Below are 10,569 nucleotides of genomic sequence, written 5' to 3' on the forward strand. Positions count from 1 at the left end.
ATCTGGACATTGTTTAAATTAACAAGTCAGAGCACAAATGCACATTTTCTCTAGTTGGAATTCTACGATTGTAGTGTAACACGACTCAAAACTTTAAGGGAGGATCGGGAGCTTGGGGGATTATCTGCAGGTTTTTCTATGAAATAACAGCTATTATTCTGAAAAAAGTTATTGGAAAAAACATTTATTATATAAACAAACCAGTCTCTTGGACTTCAGATGTCCATACCCAACGTCATACAGGGAAACCTATCCACACAGAAGACACGTCTCAGTCGTTGACAGAATGTAATCATTGTTACAAGTCCACAATTACCCAATAAATTTGTGGGGCTTTGTTTTGAGTGAAATTGTGGAAAAGTGTTCTTCACATGACCCGAATTATTTCTTGGCATAAGTGATCTTCATTGCATGCGATGGTGTAATTCTGAATCCCTGCAATGCATCGCGAGCAGCTCCAGCCTGCCCTTCAGTTTCAAATTCAACAAATGCTATGTCATGGCGCCCTGGAACCAAACGCACCTCCTTGAATCCAGGGAATCTAAAAAATAAAAAGTGATTGAATACAGGTATGACAAATATTTTGAATGCTAAAGATTGATTTATTAGATTTAAGTTAACATGGAAGTAATCAATGGTTTAAATTGTTTTACTGAACAGCAATCAAGCAGAAGACATGAAGTGAAAATTCTGGCCACTGTTGTGTAACTCTGAACAATATTCCCGGCAGGAAACCACTACATTCTCATCCACCCCCAAAGTAAAATCAAGTTACATTTATAATTAATGAAAGAAATCATCCATGTAATTTTACAACAGCAAGAAATTGAAAATGGCTTTTCCCCCAGTTTCTACTTACTGATTAAACAGCATAGATAGCATCATCTCATTGGTCTCTTCAGGCAAATTTGTGAGAAACAGAATATAGTTGGGTGGATTATCTGGCACCTTTAAGGAAGAAGATAGGATTGACAACTTAAAACTTAAGTTGTTTAAAATCTGACCAAAAAGTACAAATACTTCAAAAATTATATAAATATACTTAAAATTCAAATCAAAAAGTGAAGAGTGTTGGCAAAAGATATTCAATTTAAAATATTTTTATGGAAACTTTAAGAAGGCACAGATAATATGTAACAAGCTTGAAGTACATCTTTAATGGGAGAGTTGCACTAGAACAATGATTCAGCCATTTATAACTTGCATTAACAACTTTGATAATAGGACCGTGTTTTGTTTAACGTTTAATTGATTCAAAGAAGGGCAAGTTGTGAGGAGGCCATGTCAGCTACAATGGAGCCTCTGACTCCAACTGTTCAGTGTAGGACTGTTGGGCTGGGATCGAGAACCTCAGGAGCATGCTTTGGAAGTACAAAGGCCCTGTGCACTTGGCAGTAGGAGCTGTAAGATTTGAGAAGTTTTCCCTCATTCTGCAATCAACACCAAACCAAAGAGCTGCAGTTTGGACATTTTAAACGGGAGACTGGGGCTGATAGCAGAGAAAGGCTGCGGTCAGTTTACCAAGGGATGTCACAATCCGTGGGTCCTAAGATGGCCGCGGGACCTCGTGACCAGCCACAAAAGCAAAAACTTTACAGCCCAGTCTCTAGGTTTCTGCAAAGCCACGGCCAGAACAATGGATGGATATTGGCCATGCAGAAACTTGCGAAACCAGGTCGAAGTCCAGACACTGGAGCGCTGACATCAGCATACTCACAATGCCCCAAGCCGACCTACACAGTTAATCCCGTTAAGGGGGCACAATAGCCCATAGAAAACTACCTGGCAGGTGATGGGAAACCAGTTAAACCCATCACCTCTCAACGAAATACCAATTAACATACCGTCTGGCCATCCCCGGTACCCCCGGACATAACGCAGGACAAAGGGAAAACTCAATACATATCTTTTAAACAAAGAGATCCCGAGATCTGGCGGGAGATAGGACGGGCCAGAATTAGTATAACTGGCCACAATTTTGGGGTTTTAAACAGAAGAAGAAAAGGACAGGCAAGAAAGACACGCTCGCAGCAGGGACAGCAACGCTCGCAACGACTGGCCAGGAACGCAAGAAACGGAAGGAAGAAACTCACGGGACAAGACGACCCTCACAGAGAGCAGCGGAGAAGCAGCACGAACAGCCAGTAACCCCAGTAATAGCCCCGTGGTGAGCATGTACCCCGATCCTGCACATCCTGGACATCGTTTTAGTGTAGAGGGGAGGGTGGTTTGAATAAACGTGGGTGTGTAAATGAATATGTGTTGGTCAATTTTGCAATGTGTCGTATGTTCCCCACCTTACAGTCGTGTATATGTCTTGTAGAACTGTACGTTTTAGAATTCATAGTCAAAAGTATTCATGTATATGTCTTGTAGAACTGTACGTTTTATGATTCATAGTCAAAAGTATTCATATAATTCGGTATGTGTCTTATAGATATGTCTTATAGAACTGTGAAGAGCATTCATGTACAATAGTCCCAAGCGCTCAATAAAAGCCTTTTCCATTTAAACCCTGGTCTTCAAATGTGGTCTGGTTGAGTTTTTTTCTGCACTATCAACGCTCCTGCATCTAAGTCCAGTGTCTAGAACCGTAGGGGATGAGTGGGTCGAACCACTCACGGGGAACCAGTGTGCTCGGCCTGGTCAAGGGATCAGAGCAAGGCACGGGGACCTTAGGTCGGGCGAAAGCTCGGCGCAGAAAACCCCTTACAGAGCTCACAAAGTATCCACCCATCTGCCATGTCAGGTACCAACCACCACGCCCCATTGTTGAGAATGGAACTGCAGAAAACTTACCAACTATTTCCAAATGCCTTGCAAGATCAGAATCTAAGCTTATTATCTCCAGGAGTTTCAATTATAACAGATTTGTTTTTTCTAATTACTTACCTGCTGAGTTGTTGAAGAGGTCGTTTGGTTAGAGTTTGCAGTTGTTGTCGTCTGTGTTGTTGTCTAAAGGTAAGGAGTCATTGTGAGTTGCAAACGAAAATTGTAAAAAACGTCCAATCCCCTTAACCCCACCCTAAAGTCTAAAACTTGTTTTTCATTTTAATCTGAACAAAATAGTTAATCAATACATACAATTTTAACACTGGAGCAACCTTGGAGTATAATTGTTTCCATTGCAAACACAAAATACATTAGCACTTATTGCTTTTACAGATTTGTTTGTTGACAGATTATTCCTAGACTTGGCAATAAACTACAAGTTACAAAGGCGGCTATTGTCAAATTAAAGCATTCAATACATTTTTAAAAAATCAAAAAATTTAAATTCTAAAAATTGCCTGATATAAGACAAGCCTTCTTTACCTGATTAGCTTTTTTGCTTGCAGCTATTTGTTCTTGTGCTTTGGTCTTTTTCTTTTCTTTTTTCTTTTCTTTATCTGCAAAGGTGCCCCTCATTTTTGATACAAGATCTGAATCAGTTTTTGCATACTGAATACGCTGAGGAGAATAAAGTAGAATATGCACATTTCTGCAAAATGTATCATTGGCAATATAGTGATAGGAAAGTGAACATTTTGGGAAGGTGAGTTTGTGTTGAAATGTACTTTTTGACTTTAAAATCTTTCCTTCATAAAAAAAGAAAACTATTTCAAAAAGCTATATAAACCACAACTTAATATTAAATTGTCAAAGACACTTGTTCCACCCCACTCCCCATTTTCCATCACTAAAATGACTAAAATTATTAAGAATGAACCATTAGGCTAGTGTGTCAAAATAACCAAGTTAAATTGTGAATACATTTTACACTAGTAAAGTAATCTCATCCAAAGAGTGGGTATAATTTTACCAGATCAAGATGCTGCCTTGACAATCATGCCCACATTTATTGTGGAAAATAAATGCCAGCAATCCCCACATTAAAATAAAATCTGGAATCTCCTTTTTATTCAATCTACACGCCAGGACTGCAATACACACCTGACCAAATATAATTCTAGTCACATTAAAAGAGCTCCTTAGCTAAAATGGTGTGGAAGTCTGTTCAAATACCAATTTGTTCAGTTCATTATATTAGGAAATACTACATCAATACCATGAGAGTTAATAAAGTAGCAGACTTGGGACATTAGGCCTGTCTCGTCACATAATCATTGGAAAATCTGCCACAAGCTGTTAGTTTGTGCCCCACTCACAAGACGGTGGAAAAGCAGGAGAGCTGGCAAATAGGACAAACCATTCAAAGATGGAGATTAATGTTTCACAAATGGCATTTTTTAAACTTCTTATCTCCGTGGATAACAGCCCAACCCCATTTAAAATGCTGGCAGATTGCAAGTGATATTCATGGGGCAGCTCGTCACAAGCTTCCAATTGCAATGAAAACACATAACTATAAGACTACAGATCATGTGCCGGTAAATGGGGTCAGCAATGGACAAGATGCCCCAAAGACCTGTGCGACTTTACATTTTTAAGCAATTATTCTTTAACTTACCATAGGTTTGCCATAAAATGGAAATCCTTGTATTTGTCGTAAAGCACTCGTAGCACAGATTATCTCTTTAAAAATTACAAAAGCTTGTCCTCTCATTTTCATAGTCTTTAAAGCTACAATATCAACAATTTGACCAAATTGAGAAAACAGGGCGTACAGTGCTCTCTTCAACTCTGCGGAGAGAATGAAAAAGTGTTAATTTTCTATGTTAGTCCCTTTCGTAAATGATTTTCATATTACCAAGACTGAGCAATGTTAATAAGACAACAGCTTTTTAAATAGTGTACGTTTTGGAAACATACCATTCGACTGATTTCATTGTAACAACATATGTACACACCATTTCATTATCAATACATATTTAGGCCTTACATTATCCTCGGGTACTTCTTCCTTTTAACACCACCAATTTTAATCAACTGTGTTTTAATAAACATAATGCAAGAGGACAAGGAATAAAATAAGTTGTCAAATGAGTACTTGACCAAATGGTAATTTCACTGACAACTTACCAGCTTCGTTGCAAAATAAAATTTGAACAGAAGTAATGACAAGAGGATAGACACAAAATACTGGAGTAACTCAGCGGGATAGGCAGCATCTCTGGAGAGAAGAAATGGGTGACTTTTCGGGTCGAGACCCTTCTTCAGACTGATGTCAGGGGAGAGGGAGGGACAGATATAGAACGTAGTCGGAGACAGTTAGACTGGTGGGAGAACTGGGAAGGGGGAGGGGATGGAGAGAGAGGGAAAGCAAGGGCTATTTGAAGTTAGAGGTCAATGTGTAAGCTACCCAAGCAAAATATGAGGTGCTGTTTCTCCAATTTGCACTGGGCCTCACTCTGACAATGGAGGAGGCCCAGGACTGAAAGGTCATAATGGGAGGGGAGGTTAAAGTGCTGAGCAACCAGGTGATCAGGAAGGTTCAGGCGGACTGAGCGGAGGTGTTCAGCGAAACGATCGCCGAAACTGTGCTTGGTCTCGCCGATGTACAGAAGTTGACACCTGGAACAGCAGATGCAGTAGATGAGGTTGGAGCAGGTGTGTGAACCTCTGCCTCACCTGAAAAGACTGTCGGGGTCCTTGGATGGAGTCGAAGGGGGAGGTAAAGGGACAGGTGGTGCATCACCTGCGGTTGCAGGGGAAAGTACCTGGGGAAATTCCCAGGTGGAATTGTGGAAAATCCGTGGAATTCTCTGCGGCAGTGGAGGCCAATTCTCTGAATGCATTCAAGAGAGAGCTAGATAGAGCCCTAAGGATAGCAGAGTCAGGGGTATGGGGAGAAGGCAGGAACGGGGTACTGATTGAGAATGATCAGCCATGATCACATTGAATGGCGGTGCTGGCTCGAAGGGCCTCCTCCTGCACCTATTGTCTATTGTAATCCCAGGGAGTTTGGGTGGGACAGGACGAGTTGACCAGGGAGTTGCGGAGGAACGGTCTCTGCGGAAAGCAGAAAGGGGTAGAGATGGGAAGATGTGGCCTGTAGTGGGATCCCGTTGGAGGTGGCGAAAGTGTTGGAGGATTATATGCTGTATGCGATGGCTGATGGGTGGAAGGTGAGGACAAGGGGGACTCTGTCCTTGTTGCGAATGGGGGGAGGGGGAGCAAGAGTGGAGCCCCTAGTGAGAGGGGAACCCCCGTTTCCTAAAGAATGAGGACCAACTTCGATGATCTAGTATGGAAAACCTCACCCTGGGCGCAGATGTGGCGAAGACGGAGGAATTGGGAGTAGGGGATAGAATCTTTATAGGAAGCAGGGTGGGAAGAAGTGTAGTCTAGATAGCTATGGGAGTCAGTAGGAATGTAGTAGATGTTGGTCAATAGTTTGTCTCCGGTGATGGAGACGGTGAGATCCAGAAATGGTAGGGAGATGTCGGAGATGGTCCAAGCGAATTTGAGCGCAGGAGTGAAAGTCAAGAGGCGTTTGGCTCTCAAGAGAAAAACACATCAGGATTGCTCTTAAAAATCTCGTGTGTAACAGCCTCACTATTTTTTGATGTGCCAAATCACTCAACCACAGATAATGCAGATACATGCAAGCAAGTTATACCATTGAGAAAGCTTCACAACCACTTACCTTCTTTTTTTACTTTATCGTTGATATTGTTAATGTAAATTGTTTGGTTAGGTCGGATATCCATTTTTTGTGTCTTCGAGTTAATTCAAATCCTAGGTTTAAAAAGAAATTGCTATAACTAGGAATATAATGCATGGGCCAGGAGATTGATTTAAAATTATAGGCAAACGGAAATTGTGAATTAATGTATTTATGACCTAGTATTACTGCAAGTGTGATGGAAACAGTATTAGTGCCTTCATTAACAGCTTTGCACACCAACTTCAGATTCCAATAATATTATCCACACTCTCTGCAACTTTAAACTGCCTTGTCTTTTCTTTTATATATTCTGACAATTTTGGCGTGTACAATGATTGTTTCTTTTTGACATGCTGAGTATTCCATGCGTCTGCAGTGTTGTGTTATTTTCACTCTTTTAAAGAAGAACATTTCAACATTTGACTAGTTTAATTTAGTTCAAACATACAGTGGAAACAGGTCCTTCGGCCCACCAAATCCACACCGACCAACGATCGCCGTACACTATTTTTGTTATTTCAGCTTTGCATCCTACACACTACGGCCGATTTACAGAAGCCAATTAACCAACACACCTGCATGTCTTTGGACAGTGGGAAGAAACCCGAGCAGCCGGATTTGATCCATGCAGTCACAGAGAGAATGCACATACAGACAGCACCCATAGTCAGGATTAAACCCAGGTCTGTGGCACTGTGAGGCAACAACTCTACCATTTTAGACTCAAATATATTAGACAATCAGCCAATCCAGCCTTACCACATTTCCAGCGTTCGCTGTTTATTATTTTTAAATATCACTTCTGCCAATATCCCACTTCACTCAGCTTTTGTCAACACGCTTATTTTTCACTCAATTTCATCAACCTCCCTTCCTTAGACTCAATTTATACCTCACGCTGCCTCAACAAAGCCAACAGCAGAATCAAGGACGAGTTTCACCCTGGTCAGAGAGCTGGTCCTGAACTACCTCATTGGAGACCCCCGGACTATCTTTGACTGGACGTTACCTTGTACCAAACGTTATTCCCCTTATCATGTATCTGCACGCTGTGAATGGCTCGATTGTAATCATGTACAGTCTTTCCACCGATTGGTTAACACGAAACAAAAGCTTTTCACTGTACCTCTGTACACCTTACAATAAACTAAACACAGAGCCGGCGGGGCTGCCCCGTGACACCGCGCCACCCGCCACGACCCGGAGCCCAGGCCCGGGCCCCCGACAACAGCATCAACCTGCTGTGGGACTGAGAAAGCGGCTGCACCCCTCCCCCCTCCTCTCTCTCTCCCCGGTTTCCACGCTTTACCAGACCGCTCTCCCCATACACAGGCAGCCCCCGGCGGGGCCGCTCTCCTCTCCCCTCACTCGGCGCGACAGACTGCCCGCCGGCTTCTTTGGCTCTCCTTTCCTCTCTATCCTCCCCCGGTCCCTACCAGGTCGCTCTCTCCTCACACACACAGCCCCCGGCGGTGCCGATCTCTCCTCCCCGGTCCCTACCAGGCCGCTCTCCCCTCACACACCCCCGCCGGCGATGCGGCCTCTCCTCTTCCTTCACTCGGCTCCGCACAACGCGACCGCCCGCCCGTTCTCGGCGCACCGATGTGACGTGTTGCCCCGCCACCGTCATCAGTCGGCGACACTGAGCCGCCGTCGTTGTTCGCCTCCACAGACGCTGCCCGACCGCGTAGTAACTCCAACACCTCGCTGTGCCCGCTCCTCCAGGTACCTGGCCCATTACATCGCCGCGAACTCGCCCTCTTGTATTTGGTCTGTCGTCAATGCATTCAAGATAGAGCTCTTAAGGACAGCGGAGTCAGGGGGTATGGGGAGAAGGCAGGAACGGGGCACTGATTATGAATGATCAGCCATGATCACATTGAATGGTGGTGCTGCCTCGAAGGGCCGAATGGCCTCCTGCCCTTTATTATATACCGCCAGGCAGCTACAATAACATTTAAAAAGAGTTTGTATTGGAAGGAACTGCAGGTGCTGGTCTAAAACTCGAAGGTAGACACAAAATGCTGGAGTAATGCTACAGTTTAAGAATAAGGGGTAGGCCATTTAGAACGGAGATGAGGAAGAACTTTTTCAGTCAGAGAGTGGTGAAGGTGTGGAATTCTCTGCCTCAGAAGGCAGTGGAGGCCAGTTCATTGGATGCTTTCAAGAGAGAGCTGGATAGAGCTCTTAAGGATAGCGGAGTGAGGGGGTATGGGGAGAAGGCAGGAACGGGGTACTGATTGAGAGTGATCAGCCATGATCGCATTGAATGGCTGGCTCGAAGGGCTGAATGGCCTACTCCTGCACCTATTGTCTATTGTCTATCCGCTTGCTAATAAATATAAAAATCAAGCTGAGCTCAAGTACAAGGTAGATCAAGGAGAAAGATAGAGAGTACAGAATATAGCTCTCATGATCGTAACGCACCAATTCCAAAGACGAAGTCCAATGCCCACAATGGGGTAGAAGTGAATCGGACAGTGCCCTCGCTTGTGGAAGGACTGTTCAGAAGCTTGATAACACAGGGGAAGAAGCTGTGCCCGAGTCTGGTTGTGTGCGCTTTCTTTCTTATCCCCCCTCTTGTACTTGTTTTATAGTCCCTTTTTGTCTGTTAATGTCTGCTGCTTTACATATTAGTGAACACCTTCCCATTTACCCATGTTTGCCCATATCCCTCTGAACTTTTGCAATCCAGTGCCTTTTAAATGTTGAAACAAAGAACTGCAGGTGCTGGTTAATACACAAAAGGACACAAAATGCTGGAGTAACTCAGTGGGTCAGACAATCTCTGGAGAACATGGATTGGTGACGTTTCTTCAGATGGATTAGTATGGGTTCAGAGGTTATGGGGAGAAGGCAGGAGAATGGGGTTGACAGGGAGAGATAGAGCAGCCATGATTGAATGGCGGAGTAGACTTGATGGGCCGAATTGGCCTAATTCTGCTCCTGAAACTTACGAACTGTTTTTAAAGGGTCTTGGCCCGAAACGTCACCCAATCCTTCTCTCCAGTGATGCGGCCTGTCCCGCTGAGTTACAATAGACAATAGGTACAGGAGTAGGCCATTCAGCCCTTCGAGCCAGCACCGCCATTCAATGCGATCATGGCTGATCACTCTCAATCAGTACCCCGTTCCTGCCTTCTCCCCATACCCCCTCACTCCGCTATCCTTAAGAGCTCTATCCAGCTCTCTCTTGAAAGCATCCAACGAACTGGCCTCCACTGCCTTCTGAGGCAGAGAATTCCACACCTTCACCACTCTCTGACTGAAAAAGTTCTTCCTCATCTCCGTTCTAAATGGCCTACCCCTTATTCTTAAACTGTGGCCCCTTGTTCTGGACTCCCCCAACATTGGGAACATGTTTCCTGCCTCTAATGTGTCCAATCCCCTAATTATCTAATATGTTTCAATAAGATCCCCCCTCATCCTTCTAAATTCCAGTGTATACAAGCCCAATCGCTCCAGCCTTTCAACATACGACAGTCCCGCCATTCCGGGAATTAACCTAGTGAACCTACGCTGCACGCCCTCCATAGCAAGAATATCCTTCCTCAAATTTGGAGACCAAAACTGCACACAGTACTCCAGGTGCGGTCTCACCAGGGCCCGGTACAACTGTAGAAGGACCTCTTTGCTCCTATACTCAACTCCTCTTGTTATGAAGGCCAACATTCCATTGGCTTTCTTCACTGCCTGCTGTACCTGCATGCTTCCTTTCATTGACTGATGCACTAGGACACCCAGATCTCGTTGAACTCCCCCTCCTCCTAACTTGACACCATTCAGATAATAATCTGCCTTTCTATTCTTACTTCCAAAGTGAATAACCTCACACTTATCTACATTAAACTGCATCTGCCATGTATCCGCCCACTCACACAACCTGTCCAAGTCACCCTGCAGCCTTATTGCATCTTCCTCACAATTCACACTACCCCCCTGCTTAGTATCATCTGCAAATTTGCTAATGGTACTTTTAATCCCTTCGTCTAAGTCATTAATGTATATCGTAAATAGCT

The 10,569-nt window shown here is 43.9% G+C and overlaps 1 protein-coding gene across 3 annotated transcripts; it reads right to left on the reverse strand.

Annotated features, from left to right (window-relative positions):
• Positions 1-204: 204 nt before the first annotated feature.
• Positions 205-8,188, reverse strand: snrpb2 (small nuclear ribonucleoprotein polypeptide B2). Of its 3 annotated transcripts, none has more exons than XM_078416479.1 (7): positions 8,051-8,188; positions 6,530-6,621; positions 4,451-4,623; positions 3,316-3,450; positions 2,893-2,955; positions 860-948; positions 205-541 (listed from the first exon to the last, which is right to left on the reverse strand). In XM_078416479.1, exons 2-7 carry the CDS (start codon positions 6,591-6,593, stop codon positions 382-384), a joined length of 684 nt encoding a protein of 227 aa, XP_078272605.1. In that variant the 5' UTR covers positions 6,594-6,621; positions 8,051-8,188; the 3' UTR covers positions 205-381. The 3 variants fall into 3 exon arrangements, with proteins under 3 accessions (XP_078272605.1, XP_078272606.1, XP_078272607.1); XM_078416480.1 differs by having other exon boundaries at positions 8,074-8,180; XM_078416481.1 differs by lacking the exon at positions 8,051-8,188 and adding an exon at positions 7,860-7,931.
• Positions 8,189-10,569: the final 2,381 nt, after the last annotated feature.

The sequence above is a fragment of the Rhinoraja longicauda genome, chromosome 20 (assembly GCF_053455715.1).
Source record: "Rhinoraja longicauda isolate Sanriku21f chromosome 20, sRhiLon1.1, whole genome shotgun sequence".
Lineage (NCBI taxonomy): Eukaryota > Metazoa > Chordata > Chondrichthyes > Rajiformes > Arhynchobatidae > Rhinoraja > Rhinoraja longicauda.